Source organism: Prionailurus viverrinus, chromosome D1 (assembly GCF_022837055.1).
Source record: "Prionailurus viverrinus isolate Anna chromosome D1, UM_Priviv_1.0, whole genome shotgun sequence".
Lineage (NCBI taxonomy): Eukaryota > Metazoa > Chordata > Mammalia > Carnivora > Felidae > Prionailurus > Prionailurus viverrinus.
In genome coordinates, this window is record NC_062570.1 from 62,449,240 (window position 1) to 62,476,801 (window position 27,562).

The 27,562-nt window shown below is 41.2% G+C and overlaps 1 protein-coding gene across 1 annotated transcript; it reads left to right on the forward strand.

Annotated features, from left to right (window-relative positions):
• The first annotated feature begins 9,470 nt into the window (after positions 1-9,470).
• Positions 9,471-21,958, forward strand: LOC125146492 (E3 ubiquitin-protein ligase TRIM22-like). Its single transcript, XM_047823226.1, is given in 10 exon segments — positions 9,471-9,521; positions 11,408-11,459; positions 13,498-13,594; positions 13,596-13,860; positions 14,447-14,542; positions 15,174-15,404; positions 18,242-18,264; positions 19,504-19,604; positions 19,909-19,935; positions 20,192-21,958. Coding segments are annotated over 10 exon segments (1,536 nt in total). The 3' UTR covers positions 20,785-21,958.
• The last annotated feature ends 5,604 nt before the right edge of the window (positions 21,959-27,562 follow it).

A 27,562-nucleotide genomic window follows, 5' to 3' on the forward strand; every position in this document is an offset into this window, starting at 1 on the left:
TCTAGGGGCACCTGGGTGGCTCAGTTGCTTAAGTGTCCGACTTTGGCTCAGGTCATGATCTTGCAGTTCGTGGGTTTGAGCCCTTCGTCGGGCGCTGTGCTGACAGCTCAGAGCCTGGAGCCTGCTTCAGATTCTGTGTCTCCCTCTCTCTCAAAAAAAATTAAAAATAAATAAATAAAACATTAAAAAATAAAAATAAAGCATCTAAGTGTCTCAAATTATTAATAAATATTATAAATAATTGCTTTACTAATTCCTAAAAAATATAAGCTGTGTCAGTGTCTCATGAAATTCTGTGGGATTCAGTTTTCTCATTTGTAAAAAGAAAAGAAAAAAAAAAGTACCTGATGTAGAATTGTGAAAATTAACAAATAGAATGTTTTCTAGTACATACGCAGGATCCAATAAGGTGTCTATTCATTTTTTGGCTCCCTCTCACTGTGACCAAAATAAATGATCTTAAGAATACCTATTAGCTTTCTTTCAACATTAGTACTTTCGTTTTGTTTTAAGAAATAAAATAACTTCATTAAAGAATTTCAATTTTCTTTAAATTTTAGCTGATTGTAAAATAATTTTTTTTTGCATAGGTACCTAGTCTTTTTTTTTTTTCTGCAGTAATTCTGTTTCATTGAAGTTAAATATTCATTTGAGATGTTGGCCCAGCTTTAAAAGTTATTATTCACAGTGATACAGTACAAGAAGTACAATCATGGGATTTCTTAGCAATGGTGTAGGTAAGTGTTTTGCTTGCCTGGTCAGCTTTCCTTTTGCAGTGACTTGAAAGTTCTCAGGAAGAGGGAAATCCTGCTTTCCTCCTTCAGTGAGATAGGAGGGGAGTTATCTCTGCAGTGGATGTCCATTTGAGGCTTGGTGGGATCCCTGTGTCTTTTAGCATTTTCATTTCCAACTCTTTCTTAACTACGTTCAGAGCTACAGAGAGAAAAAGTGGGCTGTTGGTTAAACAAGGTCTGCTCTCATTTCTGCTTGTCCACAAAATCCCCATCTGCTTCATCTCTGGATGACCTTTGATAACACAAGGGATTCCAAGGTGAATATTTCTAGAACCTGTGTGTGTGTGTGTGTGTGTGTGTGTGCGTGCATTCACACATCTCTATCAACACTCATCCATGGAAACTGGAGGATATTGATCTTCTAAATTTTCCCTTTGACCTCTGTTTTCCTGTCACCCTATTGCTACAATGAGTAATCTGGGGAAATACAAAAATATCTTCTAGAAGTAGCAGAAAACTTCATAGGATCATAATAACAAAAGTATGTGCAAAATTATGAAATTACAAGTGTCCAAAGTGTGTCAGGCAATCCTCCTTTTGATAGCCTCATCTGGGTCACTTCTGTAGTCAGGGACCCCAGATGATGTCTCTGCCTGCTTCAGGACAGAAAAGGAAATGAGGAGACCTCATTATCATTTTTCCAGAGGGATCTAGGAAAGCCAATCCAATTGCTTCCTCTCCCTTAACTCTTCACACTTGTAAATATATAGTGTGTTTGTGATCCTGTAGAGAAATTCTCAGTGCTTTCTGATGTGGAAATGTGTTGGGGTTTAGAGCCCAAGGTCAAGGAAGAATTCTTGAGATGTCTTCGGTGCAAAAAGGGGGTTTTATTAAAGTACAGGGACATGGAGCACCTGGGTGGCTCAGTCGGTTAAGCATCCGACTTCAGCTCAGGTCATGATCTCACAGTTCATGAGTTTGAGCCCCGCATCGGGCTCTGTGCTGACAGCTCAGAGCCTGGCACCTGCTTTGGATTCTGTGCCTCCCTCTCTCTCTCTCTGCCCCTACCCTGCTCATGCTCTCTCTCTCCCTCTCCCTCTCTCTCTCTCAAGAATAAACATTTAAAAATTTTAAACAAAAAATAAGGCACAAGGACAGAAACTATGGGCAGAAAAAGTTGCCCTGGAGTTATGAGGAGTGATTGATTATATACTTGGCAGTTGGGGGAGGTAAAGTCAGGGGGAAGTTTCCAAAAGGACTTTCATATGCTCAAGAAGACTCATAGGATCCTGGAGGCCTGGCTAATAAGCTCAGGGTTTTTTTCCCTCTAGCAAAGCATTAACCTTAAGGCAGTAGGGAGTTCTGGAGGAATGTTGTACTCTCCGGGCCTCAAGCGTTTGTCAATGGGCTGCAGGTTATAAGGAAATTTTATTGTATCTGTCATTTCCTTCAGCCTTTGTTCCCCTACATCATTCTCTTTACCTGTATAAAGGAGGCTTGATGACTGGGCCCCTGCTCAGTTCTGCAATCTCTCCTCTCTTCACCCAGCTCTCTTGAGCCCAGTGCCCAGTCCTCTGGAAAAACCGACAGATTTCTGGATACTTGTGCCTCTGCCTGGGCCCTGCCCACCTGGAAGCAAAGCTCAGCTGAGGATACAAAACCGAAGGAAAACTTGTACCCTAGAGAAGAATTTCCAAAATTGTCAACTTTTTTTTTAAGTGAAAGGTAGCTGTAGCTTCACATACAGGTGTGAGAAATAACCCAGAGACATATCTTACACGCTTTTCTCAATTCCCCCATTTTTCAGATCCTTAATGCTACTGAGAAGACTCTTCCAGTTCTGCCTTTGATACGCGCACACACACACACACACACACACACACACCTCATAGGCATACTTGTTTTCAGTTTTTTAACAGCTTTGAGATAGTGAGATGTTATTGACATAAACATTATAAACTTTTAAGCTGTACAACTTGATATTTGAATACATGTATATGTTGTGAAATGATCACCACAAGCAAGCTAATAAACCTGTTCATCACCTCTACATAGTTACCAGTGTGTGTGAGTGTGTGTGTGTTTCCCCATTTCCTCCCGCCCCCAGCCCCTGACAACCACTATCCTAATCTCTACTTCCTAGTGTAACATGTAAGTGAGATCATGCAGTATTTCTCTTTCTATATCACAGGTGGACTTTTATTATAATTCTGGTGTTGCCACATACTGGCCCTTATCAAATAAAGTAAATTTAATGAGATACTCTTTCTCATTTATAAAAAAAAAGTAATGAAAATTACTTGATGAGTTATTGTGAAAATTAGTAGAATATTTTTAATAATTGCTGCTGCCTCCTAACATAAACATCCATCTAGAATGATGTCTGTTATTTTTCTGGTTCTCTTTCATGAGGTAGCGTGGGGCAGGCAGAGGACAAAGTACAAACTGGCACACCTGCTCCCCCCAAGTTGGGATGTGTGTGACATTCTTTAGGCACTCCTGGCTGCCCAAGGACAAAGGAAAGGAAAGAAGAGAAGTGGCCAACTGATAGAGATCACAGTCATACAGGACATGGGTCTCCATCAGTTTACAAATACCTTGGCAAATTACAAGAAAAAGGCAGTCTTATCAATAGCCTAATCTCGAGAAACTTGTAGCCCCACATCACCCTTCCACAGTGATATGGAGAAGTCTATATGGTATAGTCTATTTTTGCTTTGTATATCTTGCTGACTATTGGAGGGGAGTGCAGGGCTTTGTGTGTGGGTGTGTGGGTTTGTTTATGGGATGTGAACAGGGGCAAGGTAAAGGCGAGACAATTGTGAGGACTGAAGGAGAGGAGTTCGTTATCCAAGGGCCTCTTGTCTCTCTAATATTCTCCTTTCTCTTGCCTCCCACAAGTCCCATATCCATCCTTTTATTCCCTGTGAATCTCTGATCTGATCCCACATCCTGGGCCCCAGATGACTAATGGGTTCCCTCTAGACTTTGTGTGAGAAGCTTGTATGAAATACAAGAGCTTCTGGAATGTGAAGAAAGTGATGTTTGGCAGTAGGGGGAGTCTAAAAGCTGACTTTTAAATCAGGATCCCTTCTCTTCAGCTTTCAAGAACTCCCTTTCTTCCAAAACACAGATCCCAGTACCCATGATGCATATCTGAGGAAGTTTTGATGGGGCAGCTTTGGGCTATAAAACCTTGGATCAATCTGTCATTTGAAAATTACAGTTAACTATAAAGGACAGGAACTGAATTCTCCCAGTCGTAGGATTGAGACTGAGAGAAGAACCCAAGAACCAAATGAGAAGGCAGCCTGACCAATACCTTCATTGCACTCTTATGAGACCCTGAGCTAAGCAGTACCTGAATTTCTGATCTGCAGAAATTGTGAGATAATAAATGATTGTTATTTTTTTTTTTAATTACAGTCAATAGAGAACCTGATGTTTTTGAGCATGTCTGAGAAGAGATAATAAAAAACTTATTTGGAAGATGTGGGAGGGAATCAGAGGCCCAAGAGGGTGGGAGGGTGGGAAGATGGCACTGATGCCCTGGGAACATCCCCTGAGACATCATATTTAAGATGGGAGAAACCAGTGAGGAAATCTGAGCATGCCAGGTACAAGGAAACATGGGTTGGTAGGAAAGTTCAATGAGCCATGGTCCTCCTGCCACTCAAAGTCTATCTCTGATGCTAACCACATTGCTGTGATCCACTTTCCAGTTTACTATGCTCCCAAGGAGCAGGGAATAATAAATCCTCCTTAGGGCTCTGTGTCTCCCTCCAATTCCTGTATCTCCTGTTGCAGAGGGATACAAATGAAAGATCTCCCACTCTGGGCCCATGTTTTCAGCCTGAAAAAAACCACAAGCCACAGGAAGTAATGTGGTTCAAGCGTACTGGTACAGAAAGATTAAACAACAGGCATTGAGGTAAGTATCTGAGTAAATCTTAGGAAGACACAGAGAAGATAAGAAAACCTGTTGGTTAGCATTTTTCAAAGGAGTTCATATAGATGTTAATACCAGAACTTCACATTCAGCACAGCAATTGTGTTAACTGCAAGACCAACAAATGAACAGAACCATGATTATCATCAGCACACTCAATGCAACTAAAATTGTATCTATGGCTGGGTAACTACATATCTTTCTGTTTAAATGTCACTCCCTGTATGCAACACTTTGTAATAGATCTGAGGCAAGAAGGAACAAGGTAGAAAAGTTTCCTTCCGGTCTTCATAGAACTTACTGTTGTTTGGTGCAGGGCTGCATAAGGAGGGATACTCATTGATTGTGTCATATGATAACAAAGGTGATAAAAAATGCTAGCTCTCCAAATGTAATGTGTGCAAAATTTAGATGATTATTATTGTTCTTGAGAAGCATCATACAGTTTATTCGCTGTTAGCAAAAACTTACTTCATACCCAAGAAAGTGAAACTGTCAGTATGGCTTGGTGACTATGCCTATATGATTTTCAGTTCCTGCCTCATAGATAAAAGTGATTCAAGGAGTTTATTTATTTTTAATATTTTTGGTTATTTTTTTAATGGTTACTTATTTTTGAGAGAGAGAGACAGACAGAGCACGAGTGGGGGAGGAGCAGAGAGAGAGGGACGCAGAATCTAAAGCAGGTGACAGGCTCTGAGCTGTCAGCACAGAGCCCAATATGGGACTCAATCCCCCAACGAACCTTGAGATCATGACCTGAAGTTGGACACTCAACCGACTGAGCCACCCAGGTGCCCCTGATTCAGTGTTTAAAAGCCATGATTAGCTCACTTTTCTGTGTGATATGGACAATAACAAAGTATCTGTGCCTTAGTTCAACAAACCAGCTTCTGAGTCATGCTACATGCCTCACATCATATAATGTGTGAAGTTTACTGTGCTCTCCAGTTCTGCCAGTCAGGGACCCATGATGGAGCTTCCACCATCATGCAGTTGCCCCATGAAGAGCATGTAATCTGAACAAGAACAAGATAGACAACAAAGCACGAAACTATGTGTACAAAGTATAAAATATTTCAGATCTGCCTTTGATTGATAGTGTAAAAAAGACCAAATTTTTCCCAAAGGAAGTGGGGTAAGGTGGAAAAATTATGAAGGTGTGTTACTCAGTAAAAGATTATACTTGAGGGGCGCCTGGGTGGCTCAGTTGGTTAAGCGACCAACTTTGGCTCAGCTCATCTCACAGTTCATGAGTTTGAGCCCTGCCCTGGGCCCTGTGCTGACAGCTCACAGCCTGGAGCCTGCTTCACATTCTGTCTCCCTGCCTCTCTGCCCCTTCCCCACTTGTGCTCACTCCCTCTCTCTCAAAAATAAATAAATAAACAAACACACATTAAAAAAAAAAAAGATTATACTTGAGAGCTTGCTTGGAGGTCCTAGCAGGAGAGTGCAGATACTTGTGTCCCCTTAACCAAAGAATGGCCCTCCTCTATTATAGGGGCAGGTCATCCTCTTCCACTGAGCTCGCAGCTGTAGCTTCTGGAGGGACACACATGGAGCGGTGAGGGAGGAAGGGGACACTTGCCTAGCCAGCCAGATCAGCCGAATCAATTCTGGCAATCAATGGTGTGAGAGATGTCACAGGCAGATTACCCTCACATCGAAGATTATACTTGAATAGCACCATCTATTAAACTCCCTGTTCTCGGGGCGCCTGGGTGGCGCAGTCGGTTAAGCGTCCGACTTCAGCCAGATCACGATCTCGCGGCCCGTGAGTTCGAGCCCCGCGTCAGGCTCTGGGCTGATGGCTCAGAGCCTGGAGCCTGTTTCTGATTCTGTGTCTCCCTCTCTCTGCCCCTCCCCCGTTCATGCTCTGTCTCTCGCTGTCCCCAAAGTAAATAAACGTTGAAAAAAAAATTTAAACTCCATGTTCTCACCTGCTTCCTACTCATTAGGTAACAAGGCACTGACTCAGTTCTACCATGATTAATTTCTGGAAGCCTGTTTTTGGCCTGCCTGGATAAGAAACAAAAAATGGTTTCAATGATATTTTGGAAAGATTTTTTCCATAGGCGCACACTGAAGAAACTTTTAAATTTTATTTTTGCCATTTACAATAATGGCTGCTAATGCTTACTAGGTCTGCTTATATTTACAGAGCTTTATAACTGATTATATTTCCCATCACCCTCTGCATTACAAAAGCTCAGGTGCCAAGACTTTCTGGATCATTATTTTATCCTTTGTGACTTGCTTAGGGCCTGAATATAGGATAAGCTCAACAAATAATTATAGGATTGAATTGAAATGCTGAATATTCTGGCTATATCACTGTAATTCACATTTTTTTTCTTACTCAGATATTCTTGCTGGAATAAGCTGGAGGAGGAATAAGAATGTTGTGATTGGGTGCTTAGCTGGTGCAAGTCCTAGGACATACCCTTCCCTGGCATCCCACACGGTGCCCTCCCACTGTTACTATCTTACAAGTTTCTGTTCTGCTTCCTTTGTTTCATTTCCCCTTCTAAGATTTTGACTTTCATTTCTCACCTGGAGGGAAACTCCCTCACTAAGACCAGTGCTTTGACTTGGTGAGTGAATTATTGACCATACCTGCATCTGATCTCTGCTGAGTCAAGGCTTCTCCACTTAAGCCTGAAGGTGTGTGGGGCAGTCTGTGAAGGCAAAGGGCAGTAAGTTTGGGAGGAATCAATTGAGTGTGTTTGGATGAGTTCAATTTGTGGTTCTGAAGCTGCTCTGAATTCACCAAAGAGCCAGCTTGTAGGTTTTCTGCAGAAGAGAGGTGCATTGAGTGTGGGGGAGGCATGACCACTAAAGAAGGGAGGCTTGAGAATGCAAAGAACCTTGTTTTTTTCTTGGAAGGATCATTACTTCTCCAGGCTGAATTACTCTCATCTTCTTTCTATTCTGTAGTTTTGACTTTTTTTGCCAAGGTGAGCCAGAATAACTTTTTTTTTTTCAGAAACAGAAAATCCCTTCCTCTTTTTCTCCAGAGAAACCTGCGAGATGGAGCCCTGTTTTCCCTATTCATAAAAGCCCAAGTTCCTGGAGAGAGTTGGCAGAGATGACGACCCTCATCTAGACTTGTGGGAGGGAAAGGGATCTTAGGGGCTGTGCCAAGGATAAGACCTCTTGAAACCCATCATTTTATGCTTCTTGTCCTTGTAACTTCTGGGAAATTGTCTGCAACATTCCTGATAAATCACCAGAGTTTTGGCCAGGCTGATGAGACAGACTGGATGAGCAGTCTGCTGCTCATCTCTACAGCTCCCGTGTGGTCACTTGTCTCTGGGGCTCCAGCCACAGGGAATTTGTTCTTTTCTGAGTGAGGACAGCTTACCCTCACCTCGGGACTCTCTGGAGTCCTCTCCTGCTTTAGAACTTGTCCTCCATTAAGGCACCTGGGTGGCTCAGTCAGTTAAGCATCTGACTTCAGCTCAGGTCATGATCTCACGGTTCGTGGGTTCAAGATCTGCATCAGGCTCTGTGCTGATTGCTCAGAACCGGGATTCTGCTTTGGATTGGTGTCTCCCTTTCTCTTTGCCCCTCCCCTGCTTGCTCTCTCTCTCTCAAAAAAAATTTTTTTTTATTATTATTTTTTTAAATTTTTTTTTCTTTTTTCAACGTTTTTATTTATTTTTGGGACAGAGAGAGACAGAGCATGAACGGGGGAGGGGCAGAGAGAGAGGGAGACACAGAATCGGAAACAGGCTCCAGGCTCTGAGCCATCAGCCCAGAGCCTGACGCGGGGCTCGAACTCACGGACCGCGAGATCGTGACCTGGCTGAAGTCGGACGCTTAACCGACTGCGCCACCCAGGCGCCCCCCCAAAAATTTTTTTTTAATTAAAAAAAAATGACAGAACTCTGTCCTGTTAGACACACTTTTCCATTGCTTTTTAGCTCAACTCCTAACTCCTTTGTCCCTGCTCAGAGTAAGGAAAGGAGTTGGTAATTTTTCAGAAAGAACTCCATCTTAATCTCACCTCTGAACACCTTGTACCTTGATCTCTATGTTATATAATATTTTGATGTGCACTTTCCTTTCCTATCACTTTTCAGAAGTCATTGTTCTATGTCTTACATCTAGACCAGGTTCGTATTTGGTGTATATTAATTGCTTACTCAGAGGGCTAGCACAGGGTCCAATAGATGGGAGAAAATGGTTTTAAAATTTTTAAAAATATTTTTGATTAAATTCACAAAGGCAAAAGCATATAGCTGTGATGAAAAAAATGTATTAACATCTACTGGACATTCAGTAGATATTAAGCATCTCCAAAAAATTATATTCTGGGTGAATGGACAGAAAGTAAACAGTAAAAGAGTAACACGGTATGAGAAAATATGAAAACAAAGAAGCAAGAGCACTAGTAGATAAGAAGTCCCACCACAGGGCTAGGTATCTACGCTGTGCCTTGATAAAAGGATTTGCAATTTAGAACAGATTTCAGGCTAGGTCTCAGTGTGGAGAGGTGATTTTGAGCTGAGTTTTCAAGGAAGTGATGGATTGAGGATGGATTTTTGCTAAGAGTGAGCAAGGCACATATAAGGCAGCCAGTGTAGGCTGGGGAGGAGTAGGAGCTGGGCTGAGAAGATGAGGCATAGGAAGGGATGTGTCACGTCAACCTAACTCGACCATGATAAAGACTGACTCCAGCTGAATGGCATGTATTTGAGCAGAGGAATGGCAAGATTGATGGATGCTTTAAAAAAAAACATTCCTGCTGGGTTGTAAACAGTGATGAGAGCAGACTGCATGAGATGGATGACAGTATCAGGGAGACTGGTGCAGAAGCTACTTCTGGAATCCAGGTAAAAGACTCAGTTGGAGGGGACATAATTTGAAGAGAATGCTTACAGGACATTCTGATGAACCGATGGTGACAGACAGTGATGAGCCTGCCATAGCCTTATGGACATGGACTTCTGTGACAAAATGACTACTTTGAAACAGGTTGACCTCAGAGCTTGAGCTCTTGGGGGCAGTGTCATTAATGTGGGGCAGATTAAACCCTGGACTCTAAGGGGTGGTAGAAGAAGAAGGCTCTTCTACTCAGGAACAGGGGCAGGATCAAGTATGTCTCCATTCCTCATAGGACTTTCTCCCCTTATTGTGGAGACACTTTTCATTTTTCTCATCTGTGCAGACACAGAAAGCCTCCATACAATCAAGATGTAGGGAGATAAGGAAATTTAGGACCTAGTTGGCCCTTACCCTACTGTAAAAACTCCACATTTGTACCATCTCCAAGGGGAGTATACATTTGGGCTCTGTATCTGTCTGTCTGTCTGTTTAAGGTGGAGAGACTTTCAATGGTGTAACACTTCTTCAATGACAGAATAAAGAATACACGAAATAGGGACGCCTGAGTGCTCAGTTGGTTAAGCGCCTGATTTTGGCTCAGGTCATGATCTCAGGGTTCGTTGGTTTGAGCCCCGTGTCAGGCTTTGTGCTGATAATTCAGAGTCTGGAGCCTGCTTTGGATTCTCTGTCTCCCTTTCTCTCTGTTCCTTTCCAGTTCTCTCTCTCTTGAGTGCATGCAAAATAAATAAATAAACATTAAAAAAACACATGAATAAGGAAACATAAGCACTTATATTAGTTTTCTGGGGCTGCCATAAAAAGATGCACCACAAATGGTTGGCTTAGGTGAAATTCATTTTCTCACAGTGCTGGAGGCTAAAAGTACAAGATCAACTTGTTGGCAGGGTTGGTTCCTTCCATGGGTGGTGACAGAGGATCTGTTCCATGTCTCTGCTTGCTTTTGATAGCTTTCTGGCAACCTTTGGTGTTCTCTGTAGATGCACCACCCTGATCTCAGCTCTTGTCTTTATGTGGCCTTCTCCATGTGTGCATGTCCATCTGTGTCCCCAAATTTCCCCATTTTATGAAGATGCAGTCATGTTGAATTAAGGCCCGTCATAATGACTTCACATTAACTTGATCATCTGCAAAGACACTATTTCCAAGTAAAGTTACATCTACACATACTGGGGGTTAGGACTTTGACATCTTTTGGGGGAATATAATTCAAACCATAATAGCACTCAATGTGTTTGAAACAGGACAGACTTTATCTTTCTATCTATGGCCTTCATTATATATTGATTCTTTTCTCCCATGACCAACAGCAACCAACGGTTGCCTCATTGGAATTTATGTTTCCTGAGTCTCTATCTTCTCAGGTATAGGTTGTGACCCTATGAGTATATGAACCTGTTCTTTCCTCCCTAAAAACATATTCCTTTCTGTGCCCATCGACCTCCTTGTTGTATGTCCAGGTCAAGGTGAAATTCCATCTACAAATACAAGACTCCCCAGACCACCCATCTGGTCTTGAGGTCTCTATTCCTATACCGCCAGAGCACTGTGTAGCTGTCTAGTTCATACAGCCTTTCCCTCTGTTTGTCTTTGTTAACATCTGTGCAGTAATGGAGAGAATTCTGAAAGAAGATCCTGAGGATTGTATGTCCACTCAACTCTACCTTTTATAATAGAATGACGTCTGTAAATAGAATGATCTGGAAGCCATGTGATTCTATGTACACATGTGAAGAAAGATTCTATGTACACTCTTATTTCTCAGGGATTCTTATATAAGGAATAAATAGGTCAGAGTGACTTGTAAATGGTAATTGGTTATAAAACCATTAGTGACAAAATTACCTCCCTATTGTGATCCTTGCTATTTCTGTAGGTGTCTCTGGGGAACGAATTTGAGGGCATGGGGAAGGCTCTATGTGGGACAGGTGTGTTAGGAGATAAATTCTTCTCAGTTATTAGAGAACTACTAATAGATAGGAAGAAAAGCTTAAGGGGTACCTGGGTGGCTCAGTCGGTTGAGTGTCTGACTGGCTCAAGTCATAATCTCACAGTTCATGAGTCTGAGCCCCCCAGCAGGCTGTCTGCTGTCAGCATGGAGCCTGCTTCAAATCCTGTCCTCCTCTCTCTGCCCCTCCCCCACTTGCTAGTGCACTTTCTTCCTCTCTCTCCTTCTCTCTTTCTTTCAAAAATAAATAAACATTTGGGGCGCCTGGGTGGCTCAGTTGGTTAAGCGTCTGACTTTGGCCTAGGTCATGATCTCACGTTTGTGGGTTCAAGCCCCGCATTGGGCTCTGTGCTGACAGCTCAGAGCCTGGAGCCTGTTTCGGATTCTGTGTCTCCCTCTCTCTCTGCCCCTCCCCGACTTGCACTCTATCTCTCTCTGTCTCAAAAATAAATAAACATAAATAAATAAACATTAAAAAAAGGAAAAAAAGCTGAAAAGTTGATGAGAAAGATCTAATCATCTATGGAGAGATGAGGAGATTCTAACTTTATATATTTATCACATATTGTGTTCCTGTGTATGATGTACTGTTCTAGGTACTGAGGATCCGTCAGTGAACAAAATCTATGGGTTACTTTTTAGGAGGAAGAGACAGATATTTAAAGAAAGATGTTTTATATTATGTAGTAAAAATAAAAGAAATATAGCAAATGTACAGCAAACGATAGTATCAGCAGTATTGCTATAGAGAAGTTAACAAAGCAGGTCCTGATGAGAAGGCATAAAAGGAGACTGAATGAAAACTAAGAGTCATGCTGATGTCAGAGGAGAGTGATTCTATGTAGAGAGAAAAACAAGTGCAAAGTTTCTGAGGTAGCAGTGACTTCTGTGCTTTTGACATTGAGGAACTGGAGAGAAAGGCAGGGTGGATGAAGCTCAAAACCAGTATGCTAAGTGAAGAAGTCAGCCTCAAAAGATCATATATTATAATTCCATTCTTATTATACATTATAATATAAATATACAAGATTGTAAAATATAAAAACACAAGATTGATGATTTCCTAAGGCTCAAGTTCAGAATGGGGTGACTACTAATGGCATGAGGCTTGTTTTCATGTGATAGAAATGTTCTAGAATTGGACTGTGGTGTTAGTTATCCAGTTCCATAAGTTTACTAGAATCATTGCATTGTACTCTTGAAATTAATGCATTTGATAGAAATATTACTTGATAAAATTGTTTTTTAAAAAAGGTCATGTAAATATCAAGAGTGGGATCACTCCACTCAGGAGAAGAGCAGTGCAAAAGCCCAGGGGCCACCGTGGGTTTAGTGTATTTAACAGGAAGGATGTGTTTTGGGATGGGCAAGTAAAGACCGGAAAAACTTATGGGTTGCACAAGGTTCTTGGTAGGAAGGGCTTCAGTTTGTCTACCAGTAGAAGACAAACTAGCAAGCTTGCCCTGATGGGGGGTGAAATTTATCATGGTACATAAACTGAGAGTGACGTGTTTAACATTATTACAAAGAGTGCTTTTCATTCTGCTACTGACCTACTTCTCTTGTCTGTTTTCTTCTCTATATTGAATATTAATGTTTTGCCCAATTCCAAATCTCTACATAATCAGTATCCTTTCTATTTCTGCCTTTCTTTCTTTTTTTTTTTTAAATTTTTTTTTTCAACGTTTATTTATTTTTGGGACAGAGAGAGACAGAGCATGAACGGGGGGAGGGGCAGAGAGAGAGGGAGACACAGAATCGGAAACAGGCTCCAGGCTCTGAGCCATCAGCCCAGAGCCTGACGCGGGGCTCGAACTCCTGGACCGCGAGATCGTGACCTGGCTGAAGTCGGACGCTTAACAGACTGCGCCACCCAGGCGCCCCCTCTGCCTTTCTTATCATGTCCCCTTCAACATTCCAGCCCTACAGGAGTCTGAGCAAGAAGAGCCTCAGTTGTCAGGAAAGGAAGAAGCCAGGGGAGCACTGCAATGGATTTTCTAGCATAGGTAAACTTTAAGAGGGACTTGACCTACTGGAGCTTCTGACAGAGCCCCTGAGCCTGGACTGTGGCCACACCTTCTGCTGAGATTGCATCACTGCAAAGAACAGGGACTCACCAAGGAGGGGAGAGCAACTGTCCTGTGTGCCAGTGCAAATATCAGCTTCAGAATCTCTGACCTAACCACCCTCTGGCCGGCATTGTGGAGAGAGTCAGGGAAAATAGGAGCCCACAGAAGAAAAAGTTCTGTGAGAATCATGGAAAAACACTCTGTGTCTTCTGTAAGGAGCATGGGAAGGCTGGTTGCCAGCATACTGCAGTGTCTCAGGAGTATCACGGTCATCATATATTCCTCACAGAGAAGGTGGTCAAGGAATGTCAGGTAGGCTCAAGGGTGAAAGAAGATGGGGCAGGATGATACCTGAAGTGAATTCTTCACTTTTTAAGCCTATGTTCCTCCCCTTGCCATCATAAAACTGAGCTCTGAAATCTCTTTTCCATACCCTTTTCTCAGCTTCTGAGACCTAAAGGATATTTCTGTGCATTCTTTCATCTGATTAGGAATGAGTCTAGATTAGAGACCCTTAGCAAAGAGAAGTTGGATGAATGGAGAAATGCTTCCCAAGATAAAATCTGATAGCCGCTTTGAGCAGAAGGGTTTTTGGGGAACATGGCTGGTTGGATGTGGAGAATGCTGTCAATGAGAGGAAAGGAATTTCCTTGCTGCAGGATCACTTCTTCCTCTAGGAAAAGAGAGAATCAGGTTACTCTTGATCAAGGGGTGATAACTTGCAGCACACAGGGATAAAGAATACATTAACCTCTTCAGATTTTTGTCTACATAGTAGATTCTAATCATCAGTTTCATTTCCGTAACCTAGTCTCTTCTGTGATGAGTCTTATTTCTTCCTTCTATCCAGGTGCTAAGAAAGCTCATAACTTGACTCTGGTGATTCTTTTTCTCATAGGAGAAACTCCAGGCAACTCTGAAGAAGCTGAGGAAGGAGCAGCAGAAAGTAGAAGAGCTTGAAGTTGACATCAGAGAGGAGAGAGATTCCTGGAAGGCAGGAAAATATTTCCTGAGGGAGTTCTGAGGCAGGAAACAAGTCAGCATCTTAGTCCAGTCACAAGGAGGCCCCTTTCTCTTGGTTACCTCACAATTAATGAGTTCAGAAGATATTTGATTAGTCCTCATTTCATTCCTTCCCTGTTGGAATTGGGTTCCAGAGGGTAGACATATCACAAATAAAACCAAATATTTGGAGGTGAAGGCATAGGAGAAAGCCATGTAAAAATGACTAATGAATCTCATGTTCCATATCCATCATCAAGTTTGAGGCACTAATACTTCCAGAAAACATACTGAGAAAAGCCCAGTGTTTCCTATTTAGGAGGTGTGGGTGGAAGGGCTTACTATACAGTGTGGCATGATTATCCAGGACAGATATCTTCAAGCCAAGCCTCATCCAGGTGTCATATTGTGTCTGAGGGTGGGCCCTGCTAAAGTAGACTTTAATATATTCCTTTGGAAGAAATCCAAAGGAAAGTCATGGGGAAATGGCTTTCTCAGTAGTTGCTCACTACCTCAGTGAGAAGTCCCTGAGGAAGATAATTCTTGTCTTGGCTCCCAGGCCCAGACAAAGTAGGCCCTTGGCCAAACAGACTGACTGCCTCTTTCTCTTCCCGTCCCCAAAGAATCATATGCAGACTGAGAGACAAAGGATTCTGAAAGAGTTTAATGAAATGAAAGGCCTCCTGGACAGCAAGGAGAAAAGGGTGTTGCAAAAGCTGGAGGAAGACAAAGTAAATGTGTTGGATAACTTGGTAGTGGCCAGAGACCAGCTGGACTGGCAGAGGCAGTACTTGAGAGGGCTCATCTCACACATTGAGCATCAGATATGGGGGTCCTCAGAAGACATGCTGCAGGTAAGGCTTCGGTTGGAGCGTTTACATGATGAGATTTAGGGGAAACAGAGAGTAAATTTCCTTCCCTGCTGGATTTCTTCATTTTCTTCCTTATGGTGACATTGAAAGGCTCTTGGGCCCCTCCATACCCCCTCTCTATCATTTCAAAGCTTGGAGGGATAATTCAAAGAATGGCAAAGAAAATTGCCATTGTTAGCAATTCATAAAAGGCAGTGCAAAAAATTTGAAGACAAGATTCTTTTTAACGTTTATTTATTTTTGAGACAGAGAGAGACAGAGCATGAACGGGGAAGGGGCAGAGAGAGAGGGAGACACAGAATCAGAAGCAGGCTCCAGGCTCCGAGCCATCAGCCCAGAGCCCGAGGCGGGGCTCGAACTCACAGACTGCGAGATGGTGACCTGAGCTGAAGTCGGACGCTTAATTGACTGAGCCACCCAGGCGCCCCGAAGACAAGATTCTTTATAAGCTCCCCTTATCTATGATCTATCATTTGTAAGGCATCTCTTCATTAAGTTTTGTCAAATAACACAAATCTCTATTTACATTTGATTTTCTTGTTGTTGTTGAGTACTAGACTGTGCAATATTTGTAGTTTTGATTTTCATTTCCCTAATATAGACCAATAATGTTGTGCATCTTTTCATGGGTTTATTGTCCATTTGTATATTTTCTTTGGAGAAGTATCTATTCAAATTTTTCCCCATTTTTTGAATTGGCTTTTTGTTGTTGTTGCATTGTTGTAGTTTGTTGTATATTCTATGACTAATACCTTATCAGATATATGATTTGCAAATATCATCTACCTTTTTGTGCATTGTCTCTTCATAGTGTTCTTTGCTGCATAGAAATTTTTAACTTTGGTGTAGTTCAACTTAGCGGTTTTTCTTTTATTCCTTGTGCTTTTTTTGTTGTTGTTATATCCAAGAAATCATTACCAAATCTAATATTGTGAATATTTTTCTCTTTGTTTTCTTCTAACAGTTATATAGTTTTATATCTCAAGTCTAGATCTTTAATTCATCTTGATTTATAATTTATATGTGATGCAAGTCATCTATGTTTAATAGTATTGTAACCATTGTATTATTTTGAGCCATTTTGGGGGGAAATAATTTGGTAAAAAGAATGAGGAGATGGCAATCAGTGAAAGGATGGACTGTATGGGACTTTTGTTTGTCCAACCTCAATTCAATTACCTCCCTCTTTCTTTCTTTCTTTCTTTCTTTCTTTCTTTCTTTCTTTTCTTTCTTTCTTCTTTCTTTCTTTCTTTCTTTCTTTCTTTCTTTCTTTCTTTCCTTTCTAGAACTTCTTGAATTACTCTTTGAAGAACCATTCTTACTCCCAGTCTATGTAGTTGGTTAGGGTTGATAAAATCAGTAGCTTTAGGGATGTGTCTCTAAATTCTAGGTAAGTCAGAATATCAGATTCTTATGTTTACCAATAATGCAGTAATTATTTTGACATATGCATCTGACCCAATTCAGGTCAAAGATTTTTATGCCTTTGAATTTTACTGTCATGATTAGGAAAGAGAAATTCTCTTTTTCACTAGGTAGTATATAAGGGATTATCATTTAAACCAGGAGATTCAAGTTGATGCCACACAGAGCCTAAAAAGAAAGTCAATATTGCAAGTAGAAAATAGAATTAGAATTTTGAGAATAACAGATTCTGATGACAAGATTTTCACTTAAAAACCACCTATGACGAAATTTACACCTGCTCCTGAATTTATTCATCTTTCTTTTAAATTTAAACCAGTTTTATTTGGGTTTTTGTCATATACAATAACAAGAAAAAGCCTAATACAGAGAGCAAAACTTTATCTGAAATGTAGAGTCAACTGAAGGCCAGGTCTTCATTGGTATAAAAGGGGTTGGGCTGGAAAGAGGGAAACCAATATATTGGTACATTCTGTTCTATGATGGGAATAAAAAGATGGCTAAAAGATTTTGAGACCATGGACTGGATTGACAATACAATATTGAAATTCAGAGTAAGATATTATAGTTTTTAAGACTGTGATGGAGTATGTATTGGTATCATTTGGGGCAATGGAATATAAACATTTGGGAAATAGTAAATTACATTTTAGACTTTCTCAGGTTCTGGTTCCTCTGGCTTATTTCATGCTCAAATATTGATGAGATTACCTATAGGTAACGGAGAGGAGGTATATAGAATGAGTGAAAGAAAGCTAGAGAAACATTCACTTGAAGTGTTTGTTTGCATGTACCCACAGCAAAAGAAAGTATACTTTTGGAGAACTATTATTATTGATTATTCATCTTTGACTCTCCAGAGCCTGGAATGATGTCTGACATATGTGTTTCACCTTTATCTGTCTCTGGAATAAATAAAAGCATAATGAATTAATGAGGTCTTCTCATGTACGTATTTGTTTAAAAATGTCAAGCCTCTTCTCTTCTTTTAAATATATCCCATCTCCAAGCACTGGAAGCATCTTTCTGACACTCACATGAGTCCTCAGGATGGTTGATCTGGATCTTATCATATATTCTGTCCTCCACATTCTGATCATCTCTTTTTTCACACCTTAGCAAGGGATGTTAGGGGGTTAAGGTGGATAAAACTTTTCAAGGTAGGAGGGCTTATAAATCCTTGGAGGGTTGTCAGATCAAATCCAGGATGCATAATTAAATTTGAATTTCAGATAAATTATAAATCATTTTTTTAGTAGAAGGATATCCTAAATATTGCAGGAGTCTTGCTTAAGCTAAAGTATATTTTTACTTAAAATGAAAATTTAACTATCCATTTTTATTTTCTAAGTATACCAATCTTGTACTTGACTCATGTTTTCTCTCTTCTCCAGGATTTGATTAATGTCATGAAAAGGTATGTGTGGGAGACCAGGTATGGTCCTTTCTTATGTGAAGACAGAATTATAGCCATGAGAGTTATCTTGGGATGAATAAGAAATTTAAAAAAACCACAGAGCTGGGGAATTGGGAAATTATATCATTTTAAATTTTTGATCAGATGAAAGTTTTCAATGGAATTTGGGTGGTGGGAGGTCACACAGTTAGGGCCAGTAAGAACATGATTTCACCAATTTTAGTCAAACCTTAGTCTCTGCTTCAGCTTGTTTCCATATTTCATAGGTACCTGTCTTATTTCAGGGAGGATCCTATCCTCTATCTTCCAGACCCCCAAGTTTTCCACAAAGGCAGCTCCTTTCATTTATTTTTCTTCCTGAAGATAGAAGAAACAAGGTCTTTCTAGTGGTTTCATTGGGGCTTCGGAAAAAACAAAAACAAAACAAAAAAACAAAACAAACAAAAAAACCCAACCCCTGTCTTGGAGAACAGTGGCTTTGGTCCTGGTGCCAATAATTAATTTCTACTTGCTTACACACTTTAGTATCTTATAGAAAATATGGCCTTTTTGTGTCTAAAGTGGCCTATCCACATGGCAGCTTCAAGGTCTTCCCAAATACATGAAATTCAAACCACTATTCATTTGGTTGTCATAACTTCTCCTTTTCCACATGTGTGTAATATTTCCCCAGAGAATGTAACCTCAAATGTTATTCTCTAGACATCTGTACTGGGATACCAGGCTTTGGAGACCCTTCAGACTCTTAACATAGAGCTCCATACTTGATAACCTAAATCCCTCTGTAGTCAGGTTCTGGAGCTTCTTTACTGACCACCTGTCTGGGAACTCACATCTCTGGCCTCTCACTGGTGGAACCCCTAGGGTGGCAGTGACTTCTTCATGTATCAAATACATGATTTTTTTTTTAGAGTCATCAAATACCTGTTAAATGCATCATTATTTTATACAGTTTTATTATTTTAAGAGGTAGAGAGTATGGGGTTAGTTTCGCCATTTTAGAAGGAAGAACATGAGCTTCATTGAGGTGAAGACCCCTTCTGAAGGTCACACAGAAGGCAAATGGAAAGGTAGATGTGAGCAGATATTTTTTCTGGTTGCAGCATCAGGTCTCTCCCTGTTCCCCTCCTCAGGACCTTCAGTGGAGAGGATTCAAGTACATCAGTGGAGTGAAAAGTGGGAGAAGCAGTGGTCTTGCAGAGGTCAGACATGTGGGGTGACCAATTTTGTCTTCTCTAGGAGTGAGAGCTGGATTTTGAAGAGGCCAAACATTGTTTCCAAGAAACCGAAGAGTACATACCAAATTCCAGATCTGAAAGGGACGCTGCAAGTGTTTAAAGGTAAGGAGAGTCAGAGGAAGGGTGTGGGTGTCAAATTGTTGTAGTATTGGGGCAAAATGGGGAAGAGGATGTGGTTTCTAGATGAGGATAAAAGAGAGGATGTAGGCCTGACAAGCGGAGATAGATATATTGTGTGGAAGATGAGATCATATCTAAGGGGGAATGGTCAAGGTGTCTGATTCATCATTTCATTCACCAGTTGATAGCCACACAGGGCCTCGTGCCTCCATTCTAGTGAGAAGCCAAGTATCAGGGTTTAATCCCTTTGCTTTTAACAACATCATTGAAACTTTTGTCATTTCAGAGCTGACAGAAGTTCAACGCTACTGGGGTAAGAAGGAGTTACAGGTTGTTCAAACTGCCATGTTCTGATCCCTTTTAGAAGTTGTGGTTACTATCAGGTCCCATGATCTTAGCTTCATGTGCTCCCCCCCAAACATGCATGCATACAACAGTTCTTAAGTGTGCTACTCATCTCTGACCCATCAACATGAGTTCCTCCCAGTCAGTTCCTGATGTTCCACCTCAAATGTCACAAGACACACCTGCTCTGTATCCTTCACCCAACCCTGTCATTTTTCCCACAGTGGACGTGATGCTGAAGCCAGTCAATGCTATTTTGAATATTACCATTTCTGCAGATAAAAGACAGGTAAAAGGCATACAAGATTTCTCTCTTCAAAATATACATCTATGTAGTCTCTCTCTTTTTGATGTCTTGGGTTGCCAGCATTTCTCCGAAGGGAAGTATTACTGGGAAGTAGATGTGTCTGAGAAGATCGCCTGGATCCTGGGGGTGCACAGTAAAGCAAGAAGCCCCAAGAGAAAGGGGAGTTCTGGGTTTGTTTTTGACCCGAATGTATATCTTCCAGATGTTTACTCCAGATACAACCCTCAATTTGGCTACTGGGTTATTGGGTTACAGAATGAATCTGGTTATAACGTTTTTGAGGAGTCTTCCACCTTTGATCCCAAGGTCTTGACTCTTTGCATGACTGTCCCTCCCCATATTGGGGTTTTCCTAGACTATGAAGCAGGCATTGTCTCATTTTTCAATATCGCAAACCATGGGTCACTCATCTCCGAGTTTTCTAGATGTCAGTTTTTTCAGACTACTTATCCATATTTTAATCCTTGGAATTGTCCAGTCTCCATCATCCTGTGCCCACCAAGCTCCTGAACCTCTTGGCACCCCCCTCACTTTTGTGTAGTGCTCCTTGTCCTTGGGGCTCATCTCCTACACCTGAGCTCATCTGCACCATTCTGAAACCTCTTCTTTCTTTTCTCCATCTTTTATTTTAGAATGTCTTTGGAAGAGTCTGCTAGCACTTCTGTAACAAATTACCACAGAGTGGGTGGCTTAAACAACAGAAATTTCTTGTCTCACAGTTGTGGAGGCTGGAAGTCTAACACCAAGGTGTCAGCAAAGTTGGCTTTTTTTCTGAGGGCTGTGAGGGAAGGGTCTCTTCCTTGCATTGTAGGTGGCTGTCTTCTCTCTGTGTATATTCATATCATCTTCCCACTGTTGCATGCCTCTGTGTCTAAATCTCCCCTTTTCTAAGGACACTAATCAGATTGGAGCAAGGCCCATCCTAATTACATCATTTGACTTAATCACCCCTGTAAAGACCCTCTCTCCAAAAGATCACACTCTGAAATATTGGGGGTTAGGATTGTAACACATGAACTTAAGGGGAACACAAGTCAACTCAACAGTCTTTTGCATGTCTTTGCCATGCAGCGAAAGCTTGAACCTTTTTCTACATAATATTTTGTTCTCACTAGGAAAGAATATTTTTTTTCTTATTTGTTTTTGTTTATTATGAGGAGAGGATGCTTATTTGCAAAGGGAACACATGTAATCCTTTCTGTAGAAAGACCAGTATTGCTGTACCACATCTGACATCTCTTTTCCTCATTCCCGCTGCTGTTTAATGGAATTAACAAGGAAAACTTATCAATTCTACCCCTATACATAGGACTTAGGACAGTGCATAGGAATCTGTCATTTGGTAGTGAATCCTTCAGAGTGTGTTGCTTTACAGTGGCACCCCTTTATATGACGGAGTTAAAGCAGAAGTGCACAAATAAAATATTTACCAAGAGTGGATTTTTGGTGCTCAGAGTTTCTGAGGTCAAATCTCATGTCTTTACTTACAATTTGTGTAAACTTGAACAAGTTACTTAGCACCTCTTGGTCTCATTTTCCTAAAATAAAAAATTCATGTGAAAGATTGTACCTACTTCCTAGGGTCACTTTGAGAAACCAAATTTTATTAGATGTGAAGCACTTATCTAAGAGTCTTACATGAAAGAGTAAACATTTGTTATTGCTGAAAAAATATAAGCTGTATTAATGAGGAACAATTTTTTGTTTTGTTCTGGTTTGGTTTTGCTTTAATAAAATGATAATTGGCTCACTGAAGTCTCATTTCCCAGATTCCAAAACTCCACTGCAGACAATATGAGTTTTCATGTTGTGTCGTGTAGAGAGCGTCATGTCTAGGCTCAGCTGTGCTGATGAAAAACAGCCTTCTGGTGTTCAGTCCTTGTCCTTGTGGTGAAACATCTGAGTATACCTCTGCATTTACCACCCTATGCACTCTTCTTCTCCTTCTCCTCTTCCTCCTCCTCTCCCTTCTCTTCCCACTCCCCATCTCCTCCCCCCTCCTTCTTCCTCCTCCTCTTTCTCTTCCTCCCTCTCCCTCCTCCTCCTTCTTCTTTTTCTTCTTCTTCCTCTTCTTTGTCAGAATATGAAATGAAGAATAGAACTACCTAGCATAGTGAAGACACAGATTGCTCTTTGAGAAGCATGCATTATAAAATAGAGCAGACTATGCCACTGTACAAAATTTGAATCAAGATTCACAGGACTTTAGAGAAAGATGCATACCTTGGCCATGCTGGATGAAAATGAAAGTGTCTGGCGTGGGATCAATATTTATATGTCTGTCTATATACACACATGCATACACACGCATGTACACCTATGGGTATATATACCTGTAACCATTTGTATAAATACGTGAATATATATTAACATCATTCTGGTTAGTCTTTACAAATATCCTAAGAGGAAGAAATTTATATCAGGAGATTAAAAGGGTTTACAAATGGAAGAAAAAAATTCTAGAAGTTTGTAAGCTGTTAGAATTTTTCCCTAAGGTTTCAAGGTTAATGAGTGAGAGAGGCAGGAATAGTACCAGCTGTGTGCTACTCCCACACCTGTGTGCTGTCCTCTGCACCACACCACAGAGAAGGCAGCAACTTGACTCCCAAGGATATGGGGAAGGAGGGAGAGCCAGGAAATGCTGCCTGCAGGAGGAGCCTGGCCATCTTAGGGCAAACCTTAGGTGCCATGAAATTCAATTTGATATGCTCAATCCATATAGCCCAAATGAGACAGTAGTAGGTCATAGATAATATTATGCTGAGATGCTTCATGGCCACCATGCTACTGCAGATGACATGAAGAAAATGTCCCCACCTTTTAATGTAGACGGTGAACACTATAATTGGAAAGTGACAAAGCTGGACTCTGAAAACAGACCAAATTTTGTGTAATGATATTATCCCTTTGTGGCCCTTATCACATTAACTAATTTTTATCAGATTCAATTTTTCGTGTATAAAACAAATAAAAATAATAAAACTTACCTGATGGGGATGTTGTGGAAATTAAATAATAGGTTAGTTGTAACAACCTGCTGTTTTCTAGCACATAAGCATTGACCCAGAGTGTGTCTATTGATGCTTTTTATTGGTTTATTTTCTGACTTGAAATAAATGATTTTAAGAAAGCACATCCATTCATTTTAAAATAATTAACTTTGCTTTCAAGAAATAGGATAATTTGAGTAAAGAATCAGTGTTTAAAATTTTTTTCTATCCGGTTAAAATAAATATTATGTTATTGTAAAAATTACTTCATTCTCATCATCTCCTGTAATTGTAATAGTCTCTTTAACTTAATAGACTATATGAAATTGTATTTATTTTCTCCTGCTATGTAACAAACTATCACAAATTTAGTGGTAGGTTTAAATTTTAGGCTTAAAAGAACACACAATTATTATGTCATGGTTTCTGTGGATCAGGAGTCTGGGTAAAGTTCTTCTGGGTTCTCTCCTTTAGGGTCTCACTGGAGTATGCTCAAGGTGCCAACTGACATACAGATGAGAGCAGGGAAGTGGCCCGACCTAAACTGTTTTCAGATATAAACAAGACTAGGAATTAAGCGGATCCCTCTGTCTCTAGTAGGGACCAGATGCTCTTTGCCAACGTTAGAGTTCAATGAGAAGATTAAAGAGAATTGCACTTTTTAGGCATTTTATACATCCATGGCCTGGTTACTGTGATCCCTTAATCCCTGGCACCAAATGAAGAAAAAACAGACACTATGCTCTGATTTGGGGTCTGAAGCCACCACCATTTAAAGAAAAAACTATTCAGGGCACTTGTTAAAGATGTAAGGTAAGGAGGACTTTATTCTAGGGGGGCTGCTACAATGGGGTTTTGTAGTGGGAGAGAGAGATTGGCTCAACTCTGAGTACAATAAAAAAAGTGGGGATTTAGAGCCAAGGAACAGGGTCAGAGGTTACTAGATGGGATACTAAAGGGCCTGAGTTCAGTTCAGGAGAGAATCTTTGTCAGCACCCAGGCCTTTGCCCAAACCTGACAATGGGTAGGTGTCTCTGGGCCCCTACAAACTTCTACTGTGATGCCCCCCACTGCTGAAGGTATTATTGATATTGTTAAATTGTCTGTGTGCACCTTTGCTAGTCTTTGTTAGGGATATTTTTGTGGGGCATGTGAAGGACTGTAAGCCAACATGATTCCTGGGCGATAGTAAATGGCCTGGCTATTTGGGCTGCTAGAGAACCTGAGCCTGGCATATAAAACAAGTTTCCCTGTGGAGATGGAACGGTTGGAGAAAAATTATTTCTGCTCCTAATGTGTTTGTGATCCATGTGGATGCTCAGCAGAGAGGACCTACACTTGGCCAAGGAAACAATCAATGAACAGACCATGATTGTCAACTAAATGTGGAGACTAAAGTGTCTTCTACTTCAGAGCAAACAGGTTTGTGACCAATCTTCTCTTGAATTCAGGTGAGGATGGCCTTGGAAAATCTAGAAAAAGCCTACATGCACAGACTGCCACTGTCAGAAGCAAATACTGAAATAGTATAAAAAGCTTGTCCCTGACTCTGGTCAAGGCTAAAATCACTGCCCAAGGACAGAATCCCCAAACTGCCCAAGGGCCAAATATATTCTTGGCCAGTAGAACATCCTGCCTAACATCAAACCCCTTGTCCCATCAGAGCTCTCACTCAACCCTGTCTACAGTTGACACTTTCTTTGTATTTGTCCTAGCACTCCCATGCATTCCACTGACTCAAGCCATGGTATCCAGGCCCTACAAGGCCATATTTGTTTCCTGTTAGGTTTCCTGAGCACTTTGCCTCTGATAATGGCCCTGGATTAGCAGCCCAAGCTACAAATCAGTGGACCTAATCATGGGACACATGGTGGACTCTTCATGCTTCATGCCATACTCAAGCCACAAAGGAAACTGAGTATTTTAATGAACAATTACTGGATGGAATTTTGCAGCTGATTAAGAGATAAGACAACCCCAGCCTGGACCACACATCTCAGACAAACAATCCGGGTTCTCAAAGCAGTGATTGCCCAAAAGGACAATTCTCACTTGCACCTCATGTTTGATCAGGATGTCTGCTCCCTTCCTTCAATTGTACATCTGTCTTTTATAACTTTGACATTTCAATATTTGTGGAGGACCTTGAAAAGGCTTTCTAATCCCTTTAACTCCTTTCTAAAATTTATTTATTTGTTTTGAGAGAGAGCAGAGCCTGACACGAGGCTCAAACTCACGAACTGTGAGATCATGACCTGAGCCAAAGAGTCAAAAGCTTAACTGACTGAGCCATCTAGACACCCATCAACCCCTTTCTAAAGATTCAAATAGGTCAGAGATTAACATGACAGCAAGGGATGAGAGATCCAAGATTTTTGTGCTAACCAATTCTTCAACATGATGTGTCTTTCTGATTAAGTTGTACAAAAATGTTTTCTTGTATAAATGCTTTCGCCCTTCTTGCAGATAGTCCTTCCAGACTAAAAGGTTTAGATGAAAATACAGAATTAAAAAACGTAAAAGAGACATACTGATAGCAACATGGGAATATGAATAACAAAAAAACAGAAAAGAATCGTAACACTCTGGTACCTCGGGAGGCATGGGGAAGGGGGAAAGGGAAAAACATCAGTGGTCTTTCAGGTCTTTTAGAACCAGCCCTGTAAGCTTCTTCTTCTTCTTGAACTTAAACCTTGGGGTGTTGCCTTTCTGAGCTGTTGTAAGTGCTTTGGATCCAGACTGACTACTGATCCCACAGTCACACAACAGAGCACACACAGATGTCATTCACATCACCAGGCTAATAAACTGATATCACACACAAATAAGACTGAAACGAACCATCTGTGGTAGTTCTGAAACCAAGGACTAAACTGAATTATTCTGTCTGGACTGGGAACCCCAGGGCAGGAGCTCTGTTAGTCTGCAGCCAGATTAGTATCTGTCCCCTTGGGGTGCCCTCACATTGTAAACCCTGTTTTTAGGGAGACTACATTTGCCCCCTGGGATTATCCTTCTTGCATGTGAACCCTGACTATCCTGACACTGTCTCAGCTCCTCTGAAAGCTTCAGGGTAGCCTTCAGCTGTACTGCGGCCAAAGCTGTGCTGTGCTTGAATCAATGCCTTGGACCAGATAAGACAAGATCCTTATAGAAACTTAGTGTGGGGGGTTCACGCCTCAGTGATGCAGTTGGTTAAGCATCCAACTCTTGATTTAGGCACAGGTCATGATCTCAGTTTGTGAGTTCAAGCCCCGTGTCCGCCTCTGCACTGACAGTGTGGAGCTTGCTCTCTCCCTCTCTCTCTGCCCCTCCCTGGCTTGTGCTCTGTCTCTATCAAAATAAATAAATAAACATTTAAAATAAAAAGGAACTTAAGGGGGAAGCTTTCAAGCTCTTTAAAGGAAGCCCTACTGGGTATGGGACCTCTTTTTCTGACTTGATAACTGAAGACTCATGGTTATATTCAGTTCTTCAGGCAGGTTTCATCCTCCTCAGAATAATCTTGATCATTGCCTGGTCCACTGTTGCGTCAGACTCGTTACCTAGTTCTGACATAACTCCTCAAAGTCTCACCCATTGGAATTCATGATAATGTCGTCTGTTTCCAGCTTAGGTCCTGAAAAGTCAGGGAGTGAAATTGAGGATTTTAGCTCTAATCTGAAATCCTATGTGTAATTTCTTAGGCCCCTCTACTGGCAGTGACAAAAGCTTTACTTCATAGGCTGGACGTCACAGGGCAAAAACCTCCTCCCACACCAGACTTGGTACACAGCCATGCATGGCAGTCTTGGAAGGGAGTGGCGGTCAAGGACCCGGGCCCCCCACCTCCCCGGCAGGCCATGCTTTTGGTGCACACTTATACTGCTAGCCTGGAAGCCTTTGCTTGGAGGTGTTCTTATTTGGAAACCTGGAAGATACTGTCCTCTGGCTCAACACTCAATACTTTTCCACTCTTAGCCCTCCTTCCTCAAACTCCTTCAGACCCCAGGGTTCACAAAACTGTAGGAACCTTTTTTTCAGGGTTCCCTTGGCAATGAGACAGCCCCCAGGTCTGTGCTGGTCTATCTGACCCTGAGCTTGTGCACTCTTCCACAGGGGGAGACCTAATGAGGAAGTTGGCACTGTTAAAATCAATAATAAACAGACACTCAACCTTTTCCTAAGCAGACGAACCAGTTTAGTCATATATAAAGTTTAATTTAACTTATTTTGCAAGGCTACCTTGACCTGGGTCATTTCTTGCTTGTGTTCTTGGAAATCAGAAGCAAAACTTGAACTGTTTCCCACGGTTGATA